This window comes from Poecilia latipinna, unplaced genomic scaffold (assembly GCF_001443285.1).
Source record: "Poecilia latipinna isolate Pla-1442-1.1 unplaced genomic scaffold, P_latipinna-1.0 Scaffold330, whole genome shotgun sequence".
NCBI classification, from domain to species: Eukaryota; Metazoa; Chordata; class Actinopteri; order Cyprinodontiformes; family Poeciliidae; genus Poecilia; species Poecilia latipinna.
This window is the reverse complement of record NW_015112946.1, coordinates 125,090-137,880: the sequence shown is the minus strand read 5'-3', so window position 1 is coordinate 137,880 and position 12,791 is coordinate 125,090. Positions and strand designations below refer to the sequence as shown.

The 12,791-nt window shown below is 35.9% G+C and overlaps 1 protein-coding gene and 1 long non-coding RNA gene across 2 annotated transcripts in view; one reads left to right on the top strand and one right to left on the bottom strand.

Moving 5' to 3' along the window:
- Window positions 1–7,980, top strand: part of LOC106949186 (deoxynucleoside triphosphate triphosphohydrolase SAMHD1-like) — a 13,855-nt gene extending 5,875 nt beyond the window's left edge. Inside the window, exons 5-15 of the mRNA XM_015035298.1 lie at window positions 722–792; window positions 2,231–2,380; window positions 2,772–2,872; window positions 2,968–3,076; window positions 3,167–3,258; window positions 3,365–3,480; window positions 6,155–6,294; window positions 6,415–6,468; window positions 6,587–6,691; window positions 6,843–6,978; window positions 7,415–7,980. Of these exons, the coding sequence (XP_014890784.1) occupies window positions 722–792; window positions 2,231–2,380; window positions 2,772–2,872; window positions 2,968–3,076; window positions 3,167–3,258; window positions 3,365–3,480; window positions 6,155–6,294; window positions 6,415–6,468; window positions 6,587–6,691; window positions 6,843–6,977 (1,073 nt within the window). The 3' untranslated portion in view covers window position 6,978; window positions 7,415–7,980. The remainder of the gene's footprint in view (window positions 1–721; window positions 793–2,230; window positions 2,381–2,771; window positions 2,873–2,967; window positions 3,077–3,166; window positions 3,259–3,364; window positions 3,481–6,154; window positions 6,295–6,414; window positions 6,469–6,586; window positions 6,692–6,842; window positions 6,979–7,414) is intronic.
- Window positions 7,981–11,048: 3,068 nt separating this feature from the next.
- Window positions 11,049–11,571, bottom strand: LOC106949187 (uncharacterized). Its single transcript, XR_001425331.1, has 2 exons — window positions 11,197–11,571; window positions 11,049–11,123 (listed from the first exon to the last, which is right to left on the bottom strand). It is a non-coding gene; the product is annotated as an uncharacterized LOC106949187 (long non-coding RNA).
- Between the last annotated feature and the right edge of the window lie 1,220 nt (window positions 11,572–12,791).

The window sequence follows — 12,791 nt, the reverse complement described above, 5'->3', positions numbered from 1 at the left end:
CCTCACCTCGAGTCTGTTCTCTGTCGTTTCTGATCGCTCTTCCGCACACAAAACACGATACAAACACAGTCGGTGACAAAAAGCACTGTACATTATATACAAAAGCAAAATTATGGAAAATCAGTATTAAATGTTTTTTAGCCATTTTATTGCTGGCGTACAGACAGGACGAACATGCTCTCATAGAATGGCAGCCAGTGCAGTTTGCGAGAAGTTGCGCAATCCCAGGTGAGGCTATGCCTCACCTGCCTCCCCTGACCGCACATCACTGCAACAGATATATCTGTTACTATATATCTAGCAACAGATATATATTCACTTCTTTAGCTAAGCATTAGAAAGTTGCCATTTACGAAGTGCAGTACTCAGATGCAGTATTCTACTTCTTTAGCATCTATTTTGAAACCAATATAGATAAAAAAATTAATAATTTGGATAAAATCTGCATTCATGTTTGAAAATAAGTCTTTTGACTTTGCAAAAAAATATATAAAATAATATGCAGATTTTTTTTCATGGAAATTATTTGCTGCTGAATCTGTGTATCTAAGTAGAAATGTCACTTGATCAAAACCACAACTGAGCTTTAAACATATTCTTTGTAGGATAAATATGGACATGTAGATCACTGATTTCCAGAATGAAAGGGATCAATTTCAGATATTTGATACTAATTCTGAGTCAGAATTTAAATTCTTGTACTTTACTCCTCTGTTTCCAGGACATGGACCGTTTTCCCACATGTTTGATCTAATGTTTATACCCAAAGCACGTCCTGGATATGACTGGAGCGTAAGAAATAATTTTCATTCTTACTGACTTAGTGCCTCATTTATTTTTTCAGACTGGTTTGAGAATAAGAAAACTTATATTTCTCCTCCACTCTTTGAATTGGAGTTAGAATATGGAAGTTATATTTTGACCAGCTTTAAAGATGACGAGATTTGAAGTCGACTACCTAGTTTGTAAGAATATGACTGGTTAACAAAAATATATTCAGTGATGTCCCTGCTAGTATCATAACAGACCAAATAAAACTGATGCAATGAAATACAGGTAATCGTCAAAAAAATGTCAATATCATTAAAGAGAACAATATTGTGTCCCTCACTTCAGAAAGTGAAAGTCATATTTGTTTTTTCCTTACACAAGTAGTGTGTAATGAATATACACACTACTTGTGTACTTGCGTGTATATAAATGCCCTTCATTTGCTGTGTAGCATGCAGTTGATCAGCCTGTGATTTTACGGCGGTGTAATCAAAACCTTTGCAGATAGTGGCCTTCAGTTCTTCTGCATTGTTGGTTTTAGTGTCACTCATCTTCCTTTTGACAGTACTCTATAGATTCTCCATGGACTTCCGGGCATTTAAATTTACTGCTCAAACACTGAAACGCCATGGTCTTAAAAGCAACTTTGGTAGCCTAGTAGTAGGGACAGGTGCCAAGTCCTGCTGAAAAATCCTAACAGCATCTCCATAAAGATTACTTATTTAATTTAAAAAAGATAAGTCTGTTCAGAACCAGAATATCTGCATAAATTTAAAGATAAGGAAAATATTTGCAGTGTCCTGTTGTGTCAAATTATACCAGCAGTAACTTTTATTGAAAAAAAAAGCTTTTTTTTTTTTACATATTTGATAAAACTATCACTATATTGTGACATTGTGGTATGAGCTAAATAATCTGTGAAAACAATCACGCTCTTCCTCCTCCCAGTGCTAATTAGAAATGACCAATCAGAGCCAGAGGGAGGGTCTTGGCGCTGTCAATCACCCTCATGTGGGTTTGTCACTCATACCCCCACTCTCCCCTTGCTCTGTGCTACACCACTGCTTCTTCCTGATAGCAGAGCTTGTGGTGAATGCTAACGCTAATGACCACCAATGATCTTGGATAAATGGTTTTCCTGGAGTGGTAAGTTGTTTCTCTGCCATTAACACATTTAGCAGTGTGTACACGAGGTTGATGACGGTGCTAACACACTCCTTCTAGCTCTGATTGATTGTTTTTGACCAGGAGTGCTAGTGCTAGCACTGGGAGGTGCTCAGTATATTACCCTAATAGAGTGACAGTTTTAAGAAATATGTGTAAAAAAAAAACATTTTTGTAAAAGTTGCTTAGCTGCTTTAAACTTAGGCCGATTCTCATTTATTTAGAATACAAGTTTCTTTTAATCTTGAAATGTGACTGTCTCTACTTAGAATAACTAATTTTATGTATCTTGCAGCATGAGAAGGCATCTCAAAACATGTTTGACCATCTAGTGGAAGAAAATGGCTTGATAGGAGTCATGGAGCACCACGGCCTGGTGCCGGAAGAGGACCGGCTCTTTATAAAGGAACTGATCGATCCTCCAAAAGTTGAAGAAATTACTGAGGTACCATCTGTTCAGTTTTTGAAATGCATGAGTATAATCTTCAACTGGGTCTTTGTTAGTCTGGTATAATGTGTTGCTCTACCACCATCTTATCATCACCATCTTTGAATGTGATAAACTTTCAAGCATAGATATAGAAAATCATGTAAATTGGAGAAGGTACTTTTCTACAAAAGAAGTGAAAATTCGTCATCAAAACAGTTTAACTGGAAAAATAAAGGTTAAATAAATAAAAAAAAGAAGGAATTAACTATACTGTATAAAACCACCACATTATATCAAAACATGAATGTACTTCTGACAAAGGACAATTTGTATTTCTTTTCTCACTCTCTTTCTTTCTGTGGAATCTGAAAATATAACTTTAAAAATTAGTTGTCGTCTCCAACAGTGGCCACATCATGGCCGACCCAGAGAGAAGGCCTTCCTCTATGAAGTTGTGTCCAACACCAGGAACAAGATTGATGTGGATAAGTGGGAATATTTTGCGAGGTGACTTTGGATTTAATTCTTCTCCCAAAATTTCAATCTCATCTTAAATTCCATACATTTTTAAACATATTATTTTTCCTCTTCTCATATGTCAGGGACTGCCATCACCTGGGTATGAAGAACAACTTTGACTGCCATCGCTTGATTAAATTTGCCAGAGTGTGTGAAGTTGATGGGATGATGCAGCTCTGTTACAGAGACAAGGTTTGATTTGTTTAATTATTTTCCTTCTTATCAACATTAAGATTCAAAATTACAGTATTTGCCACTACATGTTGTCATTATTGTCAACAGGAGGTGTTCAATCTGTACAACATGTTCTACACAAGGTTCTCTTTGCACAAAAGAGCCTACCAGCATAAAGTGGCCAACAGCGTAGAGTGGATGTAAGGAGCCCTTGACATTCCTGGAGTTTGGTGGATGCTTTTCTACTTTATTACTTTTTATTTCATGCAATGTTTTCTTACCATTACAAACTGGGTTTTCCTTCAGGATCAGAGATGCTTTTCTAGAAGCAGATCAGCACATGGAGATCAAAGGCCATGATGGGAAGACGTTCACCCTCTCCACAGCTATTGATGACATGGTGGCATACACTAAGCTGACTGGTGAGTAAACTTACACAACAATGTAGAAAAACATGAGTGTATGTTAGTTTGATTAAATGTGGATTTTAAAGGCCAATATAAACAGCTGTTTTTTATTTTAACTGTGCAAAATCAAAGGGACAGAAATAAAAATAAAGCTATACAGTTTGTGTCTACAAAGTCCATATGGGTAAAACTGGCATTAGCAGTCATAATTTAAAGCTGATAGTTTGCTTAGCACTTATTTTAATACCATTTTTGAACAGAACAGAAACTTAAAGTAATTAACATAATCAGAAGTATATTCATCTAGATTCCCCCCACCCTCATTTTCCTTCTACAAAACCCTGCTTGCTACTCTACCTTGTACACAAGATACTTCAACATATTTTTACTTAAGTAAAAGAGTAGCCATCCAAGAAATGTAATTAATCAAATAACCTTAAAAAAGGTTCTATAAAAAGGCTTCTCAATACTGAATGACAGATTATAACATTAATATATATTTGGGAGCAGTACCTTCTATCTCTATCAACATTTTCTCAATCCATGAGAATTTAAAACTGACTTCACTGAAGTTCAATCAGTTCAGCACACAATGCTTTTCATGATTAGTATATTTACCTCTCATGCACAGCACCTAATAGAGCAAGTAAAAGGTTAACAGCTTCATGCCATCCATCCATTTTCTTTACACCTTTGTCCTTAGTGGGGTCGGAAGGAGTGTTGGTGCCCATCTCCAGCTAACATTCCGGGCAAGAGCCAAGGTTCACCCTGTACCGGTCGCCAGTCTATCACAGGGTATCACAGAGACATGTGTAACAGTTATGGGCTACGCAGCTAACTGCGGCTACAAAAGCAGCATCAGAAGATGGTTCGTTTTTGAAGGAGCCTGAGGTGTGAATGAAGACACGAGCACTGTTTTAGTTTTGGTGGAATGTTTTGATGGGTTGGGGGGGGGGGGAACAATTACAAATACACAATGAGGGACAACTTAATTCTAAATAAATCAATTCAAAGATCAAAGTCCTTGTCCTTAGCTCACCATCAGTTTCAAAGAGGATCTGAAGATCTTATCCATCATGGAAAAAAAAAAAAAAAAAAAAAACGACCTAAAAGGCCAAAAAAAACCATTAAGTGTTTTATCAAACAATATGTGCAAACACACAAATGCAATAAATATCGAATTCAAATGTAATTATTAAATATCTAATAATTAAACTAAACATTTCAGTCAGGTTTAAATTAACCATAATTTAAATAAACAAAAAGAATATCAATCATATTTCAAACTAATCAATTTAAGGTTGAAAAGTTGAAATCAAAGTTCACTTTCCAAATATCAATCAAGGAAAAATAAAATGACTCAAATACTCAAGCAGAGTGGGGAAAGAAAAAAAAAAAATAAAAATAAATTATATTGCGCAATAGCAACTTAAATGTAGCTACATCCTATTGTAAATCAAGTTCATTCATTACAAAAGTAGTGAAATTGGAAAAGAAATCTTGCACAAAACCAACGATCATGTTACCTTTGATCAGTGTGGGCAATATTAGACTGCGATCAGCTGTGATAATCCCGGGGACGGCCCAGGTAACAACCGCCGACTGTTCTAATAAAACAACGCTCCAATGAGCAATCGAGCAAAATTTTCATGCTGAACAATACTGCTATCCTACAAGCAAACTCACCAATAGTTCAAATCAGTTGTTGCAGAGAGTTGGGTGAATTTCCAGGATGAAATTATCAGCAAGACACCAACAGCCAGCCACAATCACAGTGGAACAAGTGATGTTGTTCAAACTGCGCTGGAGGCGGGGCTTTAAATAAGTTGAAGAGTTTGGGGCATCACAGGAAGTGGGCCCGCAACAATAAAAGTCTTTACTAATTGAGGGTTACACAGGCAGGACAAACAACCATACACAAACACTCACACCTAGTGGGAATTTGGAGAGGCCAATTAACCTGACAGTCAAGTTTTTGGACTGTGGGAGGAACTGGAGTACTGGGAGAAAACCCACACATGCACAGGGAGAAGAAGGGAGAGAACATGCAAGCTCTGGGGCTGGGAATTGAACCCAGAACCTGCTTGCTGCAAGGCAACAGCACTACCAACTGCACTACTGTGCAGCCCCCAGTTTTATGCCATTAACCTTGTTAGGGGTGCAATTAAAAACTCCTTCCAGAATTTCACTTAGCCTGGTATGTGCAGAAAACTTCATTTCAAGTGGCTCATCTCTGCGACACAGTAGAGATCTTGCACTCAAATAGATGGAAGGCAGCATTATTATGGACTATTTTAATTTACAACAAAAAGTAATCAGCACAAAGTGACATTGCATTTCTAACATAGAAACATCTGAGTTTTTGTTCCATTCAGATGTATTTTTTTTTCTGGAGTACCTCCCAACATTTTGTTATCAATTCTGGAGATCAGACTTTTGTATGAGGATTTTAAATTAACGTGGTGACTGGCGCATGGGTTGAAGGAAATATCAGAGTTGTGACTATATAGGAATGTTTTTATAGACAGCTGTTCAAATTATACTCTTTCTGTATGAAAATGGAGAATAAAGAATTTCGTAAATTTTTCTGTTTTTTTAATATATATTTTCAAACACAGAGTCTGAATTTTTAGAGGATTTTAAATCTATTTCTTTTGAACATTTCTTTGTTTTTCTCTTTTCCTTTTAGATGCTATATTTGATCAGATATTGAATTCCTCTTCCGAGGAGCTTCAGAGGGCAAGAGAAATACTGGAAAGGATGATGCGAAGAAAGCTCTACGTGTGTCTGGGGGATTTTTCATCCCAACAACCTCAGGCCATTATTGAAGTATTTTTGTTTTATTGCCACTTCGTACATTTCAAATGTAATCAGTAACACTGTAACTATAATGTTTGATTTTTAAGTAAAAATCTGGAAGTTGTAACATTTTATGCGGTTTCTGTTTAGGCTCAATGGAACAAACATCTCAGAGGGGGAAACCCAGACGATTATGTAGTGGAAGTGAGTTTTAATGCAGATAGGATCTGTTTTTTTTTTTTTTGACTGAGGCAATTAATTGTGATATTTGCAATTTAATCTCTGAAATATTATTTGTAACCTCAAAGTATTTATTATTTAGTTAGTCAAGTATAACTATGGAATGGGGGCAGAAGATCCAATAAAACATGTGAGGTTCTACAACAAGCAAAACACGGATGAGGCCAGGCCCATCAACCGAGCTCAGGTGAGAATGAAATAGAAATTTTCTTAGATTCTTGATTTGCTCATTTCTGTCACTTGTGTTCTTCTGAAGTGAGATCATTTGAATTTTCACCACAAGTGTTTGTAACTTATGGTTCAATAAAAATGCCATGTGCTGCTTATATCTCTTTCAGGTATCTCTACTTCTTCCAGAGCACTTTGAAGAGAAGAAATGTAGAATCTACACGAAGAGAACAAGTAATGAGGATCTGGAGGCTGACAGAAAGATGTTTAACACATTTGGCCCTGCACAACCACATCAAGCCTGAGGTATTTCTGGAGGCTGTAATTAGTCAAATATGGTAGACATCAGCAATTTTTAGTTTGCTGTGATTCATCACTTTCTAATGCTATATTAACCTGTATGTGAAAAATATTAGGAGTTTATCTACTTGAATTTGATTTACTGACCAAATTTGTGTTTATTCCACAATGTAAATATCTGTTTAGGTTAACATTTTAAAACTATAAAAATACAGTATAACATAACTTTATATTAATTAATAGTCTTGCACCACCACTTTCTGTAAGAAGTGATTCCACAAAGGTAAAACCAGTGATGTAGAGTTATTTTGCTTTTACAACAGTCAGAATTAACTTTTGCTGCAGTGTGGTTGACTTTTTATGTCACAATTTATGCATTTTCATTTATTATGTACACTGTTCACTCACACAACTTGCAATATCTGTCTTTTCTGTTTTTTAGGAAGTAATCATGGCACCTACTGTGAAACCTCTGAAACCAGGTTGGCATAACCACAGAACTTGAAAGAAATGCATTTTATTCTTTATTCTTGTCAATAAGTATAACCATGCACAAATTTAAATGGGTTTGTAAAAGTGCAAACAAACTTTTTGCATTTAAAAAGGATTGTAAGTTAATCATATGGATTTTTTTTTCTTAAAGGTGAAGGTTTTGATTAACATAGACAATATTTACATATTAAGAAATACAGTGAAAAAGATACTTTTGAAACTTTATTCAAATATTTGATTTATCATTTGTGATTCTTCTGTTATTTTTGGGTGTTTGGTTTAAGGGTATATGATTTATTAGTTTTATTCATACTTAATTAGTTTTGGTAAATTACGTTTGTTGTCATCACCTTCCAGGTCGGTTGACATTACAAATATGTCTTTGGGTATCATTTAAATAAAATATTATTCTTGACTAAATGTATATTAGTGCCATTCAATCTGGACTTGAATGTGAAAATTTTCTCACAAGTGGTGAGAATGTAATCATTTTAATAAACTTGTTTTAAAATAAAATGTGAGATGTCACATTGTGTTTAATTTCTTTATGCTATACATTTGTTTTTTGTGTTTTTTGGTTACATCTAACAGACTTTACCAGAGCTCAGCTGTAGAAGTGTCATTGATCTTCCACACACTAAAGAACTCAAGAAGAGTCTTGTAGATACTGTATATCGCTAATGTGAAAATCATTTGAACAGCTGAAAAATTTAGACTTAAAGTATTTGTTTTATTCTTTTAATTTAATTATTTTAATTTTTATTCTGACCAGAAGCAGTTTGAACAAGTTTTCATTTGGTTAAAGTGAAGGAGGTCTCTAGGACACTTTTTTTTTTTTTTTTTTTACCAAAGATAATCAAAATATCATTGGAAAAATAACAAAAGCTGGCCAGCAATTATAAAAACTGTTGCTTTTGAGAAGGCTATGAATATTACAATTTCAGTCTTTATTCCACCATAAAGAGAAAAATAAATCCACCTCTTATATCTTTATTATTGTCTGGTTTAGTTGACAGTTTTAATATCTGATCTGCTTTAAGAAAACAAATTAAGAAATAAGTTATGAAGCCTAGGTGTAGATTCAACCTGTGAGACTGTGAGATCTTCTGGCATCATCGATTGCGATGCCTCTGCCTCAACCAACCAGGACCTGGACTTTATCAAGGAGCAGATCACAGGACCGACAGAGAGCAGCTTAGGTCGAGGCGAGAAGGTGATCAACGTGTTGAAGAAAATAAACCGCACACACTCTATGTGTCTATTCCTGGCTGTGTTATTGCAACATTCATATTTTCTGCAAAGTCTAAAAAAATTATTCAATCTTCTCAAGTTTGGGCCTTATAAAATCCTGTACCCAGTGGTGTCCAAACATTTTACTTTGTGGGCCAAAATGCAAAAGCAAAGCACTCTGATGGCATTATTTCCCCCAAATTAAATCCCCAAAATGCTTGAGGATTTTTTAAATTCACATAGCTACAAAAGTAAGATTATAAAATGTCTTTAATTTAACATATAAAACTTGCAGCAACCCCCACTGTTGCAAATCACAGAGGTGACCTTTCTAATTCTTGGCTCTGTACACCACCATTTTAAATCATCCGACAGTCATGTGATCACATCAGCAGTAGTGATCCAGGACATAAGAACCAAACTACAACACATAATGGTACCACAGCAGAATTACCACAGAGACATGTAAATGAAGATAAATGTCCATCTATTATTTATATTGTCTCCAACATAGAGTTGAATTTAAATGGAAGAATTTGGTGGCATTAGTTGCAATACCAAAACCCACCACCATCCATTGGATGGAAAGTTTCAGGACATGTTTACAGTAAAAGGGTAATGCCACAGGTGTTTGGACTGATGTGGATTGTAAAGTGTGTTTGTTGAAGAGGGATTGACGTCATTATAAATAACCACACCTGAATCATAAAGCATATGTTTTAGCCTCCTAAACCAATATTTACCAATGATGAACTCATTTGTTTTTTCTTCTCCATAGTGGCCTTACAAAGGCCGTTCTAAAGACAACAAAAGGAACGATATCATTCTAACAAAAGGAAGGTCTTTATTAGGTTAAAGTGAAGGACACTTGATATCAAAATAAATAATCAAAATATCAGTGGAAAAATAACAAAAGCTGGTCATAAATTATAAAAAGTGTTGCTTTTGGGGAGGTTCTGAATATTACAAGTTCAGTCTTTCCCATTTAGAGAAAATAAAGCAACCTCTTAAATTTTTATTATCTGTATAAGTTGAACGTTTTAATATCTGATCTGCATTAAGAATAGAAATAAAAGAAATAAGTTTTGTAATAATTCAGCTGGTTCTTAACTGTAAATTAAATTACATTAACATATCCTCCAGCCTATGAGTATTCGGTCTGTAGTATTGAATCAGTCTAAATGGCCAGGATTTCAGCATTTCAATGTGAATCATTTAGTGTGGCTGTGAACAATTCAATTTTAGGAAGACATTTCTGGGGTCAGGGTTATGTTTTTATTTAATCCATTCTTTGTACTAAGATTAATATAACTATATTACGAAATAACATGATAGTGCTTGGAAATTTATTTTCCTCCATGACAGCAAGCTTCTGATGGTATAATTTGTTAGTAAAATATTCTGCTTGAAGTAAAAAGCTTGCTTGTTATCCGTCAGCATGACAAACAAATTAAAGTTAAAAGCATTCAGCTGATCCAAAACACGCTGATGCCAGTGAGCCGCCACATCCAAACAGAATGAGCCACTGAGGGTTCAATTCCCCACCTTTCTTTGTTTGTTTGAACACAGCATTGGGTAAAATATATTTACACTGAATGGCTTAAAGCTCATCTGTTACAATATTTGTTGAAAAAATCTGTAGGTTTTAGTCACTATATCTGACTTAAGATGTCTTGTTATGTGATGATAAAAGGTGGCTTACTTGGCTGTAGAACTTGTTAAGGTTCTGAGGGAGAGGCAGCCAGAACTGGACATCACTGAGCGTGACATCGTTGTGTGTAGATTGTTGCACTTTGCCCTGACCTGGGTGAGTTATGCCGAAACAAGCAATGTTGATCAATGTGCATCAGAAATTAAGCAGATTGTGGTATTTGCTGAGTAGTTTGTTAAGGAGGGGATAATATGTATTTTCCAGGCACATGGTGCCATTTTATAGCTCATTCAAGTAATTATGTTGTCTTCAGTTATAAAAACGCTGTAAAAAGGATTTTAAAAAATGTGACTTTGCATCTTTCGCCTTGATATTGGCCTCTTATTCTTTACAACGTCATTATAAAGTCATAACAGTGGTAAAAAAATTAAAGTTAAAAGCGTTCAGCTGATCCAAAACATGCTGATGCCAGTGAGCCGCCACATCCAAACAGAATGAGCCACTGAGGGTTCAATTCCCCACCTTTCTTTGTTTGCAGTCCACAGCTTTGGAGCTTTTGTAAAAATATTATAAAAAAAAATACTGTGTGTTGTAAAATAATAAAAGCAATCCACTGCCCATTTGTGGAAGAAGGATGTAATAACTTTGTCATGTTGGATTTAAGTTTCCTGACCCACATGCAAGTACTCTCAACACCGGTTTAGTGAAAAGGTTTTTTTAATTGTAGATGGTTCGTACAAATTAAGTCCCACAGGATGGTAGGGGTTCTGCTTGGGTTCTGTTGGAGAGGGGGAGAGATTAGTAGGGGCCGGAGTCGAGGGATCTTGACGGGTTTGACTTATCGGGCTTACTGTCTTTCGTGTGGCCGTAGCTTGAAGGGGAGGGCTAGGATCCGGGAGATGTTTGGCTTCGGCAGGAGGGATCTTAATGTCCAGGCGTGGTTCTTGGCTTGTTCCCGGCGGCTCGCCGTTTCCTGAAAGCAGACACAAAATTACTTGAGTCCTCTCAAAAAAACATCTAAGCAGGGATTCAGGGTTGACTCTGACCAACGAAATGGGACAATCGAGCGATGAGTGACTGTTCCTCCGCTTCTTAAAGATCTGCCAGTCAATCATCTGGAATCAGCTGCCGGTGCGTCAGCCTGTCAGAGCTCTCTTCCGAGATCCTCTATAGAAAAGACCACTCACACTGACCCGAATCCTAACAAACTTCTTTTGAGAACAAAAGCTTTTCTTTATTCATTTAAAACCCTGTTAGGATAGCTCTTTCTTTTCAGCTCTTTATGAACTCTAGTTTTGTGAATCCACCTGTATTCCTCTTTTTTACAGATGAATACAAGTGGTGCTACCTCCGCTGCTCGTCAAGATCATCGACACGCCTCAGTTTCAGCGACTTCGAAACATTAAACAGCTCGGAGAAGAGTTATGTTTACCCTGGAGCAAACCACACCCGCTTTGAACACAGCATTGGGTAATATATATTTACACTGAATGGCTTAAAGCTCATCTGTTACAATATTAGTTTAAAAAAAATCTGTAGGTTTTAGTCACTGTATCTGACTTAAGATGTCTTGTTATGTGATGATAAAGGGTGGCTTACTTGGCTGTAGAACTTGTTTAGGCTCTGAGAGAGAGGCAGCCAGAACTCAACATCACTGAGCGTGACATCGTTGTGTGTAGATTGCTGGACTCTGCCATGACCTGGGTGAGTTATGCAGAAACAAACAATGTTGATCAATGTGCATCAGAAATTAAACACATTATGATGCTAACTGAGCATTTTGTTAGAGGGGATAATATGTATTTTCCAGGCACCTGGTGCCATTTTATAGCTCATTCAAGTAATTATGTTGTCTTCAGTTATAAAAACGCTGTAAAAAGGATTTTAAAAAATGTGACTTTGCATCTTTCGCCTTGATATTGGCCTCTTATTCTTTACAACGTCATTATAAAGTCATAACAGTGGTAAAAAAATTAAAGTTAAAAGCGTTCAGCTGATCCAAAACATGCTGATGCCAGTGAGCCGCCACATCCAAACAGAATGAGCCACTGAGGGTTCAATTCCCCACCTTTCTTTGTTTGCAGTCCACAGCTTTGGAGCTTTTGTAAAAATATTATAAAAAAAAATACTGTGTGTTGTAAAATAATAAAAGCAATCCACTGCCCATTTGTGGAAGAAGATTGTAATAACTTCTTTTGAGATTGAGAACAAAAGCTTTTCTTTATTTATTTAAAACCCTGTTAGGATTGCTCTCTTTCTTTTCAGCTCTTTATGAACTCTAGTTTTGTGAATCCACCTGTATTCCTCTTTTTTACAGATGAATACATTTTCTATTTAGATAATTAACAAAACAGTAAAAAAGTTAGATATTTAGGTTATCAGTTGGGTTTCTACATGGATGTCCTTGTTGATGTTCCTCTTTTTGTCATTTTGTCAGGTATTTAAT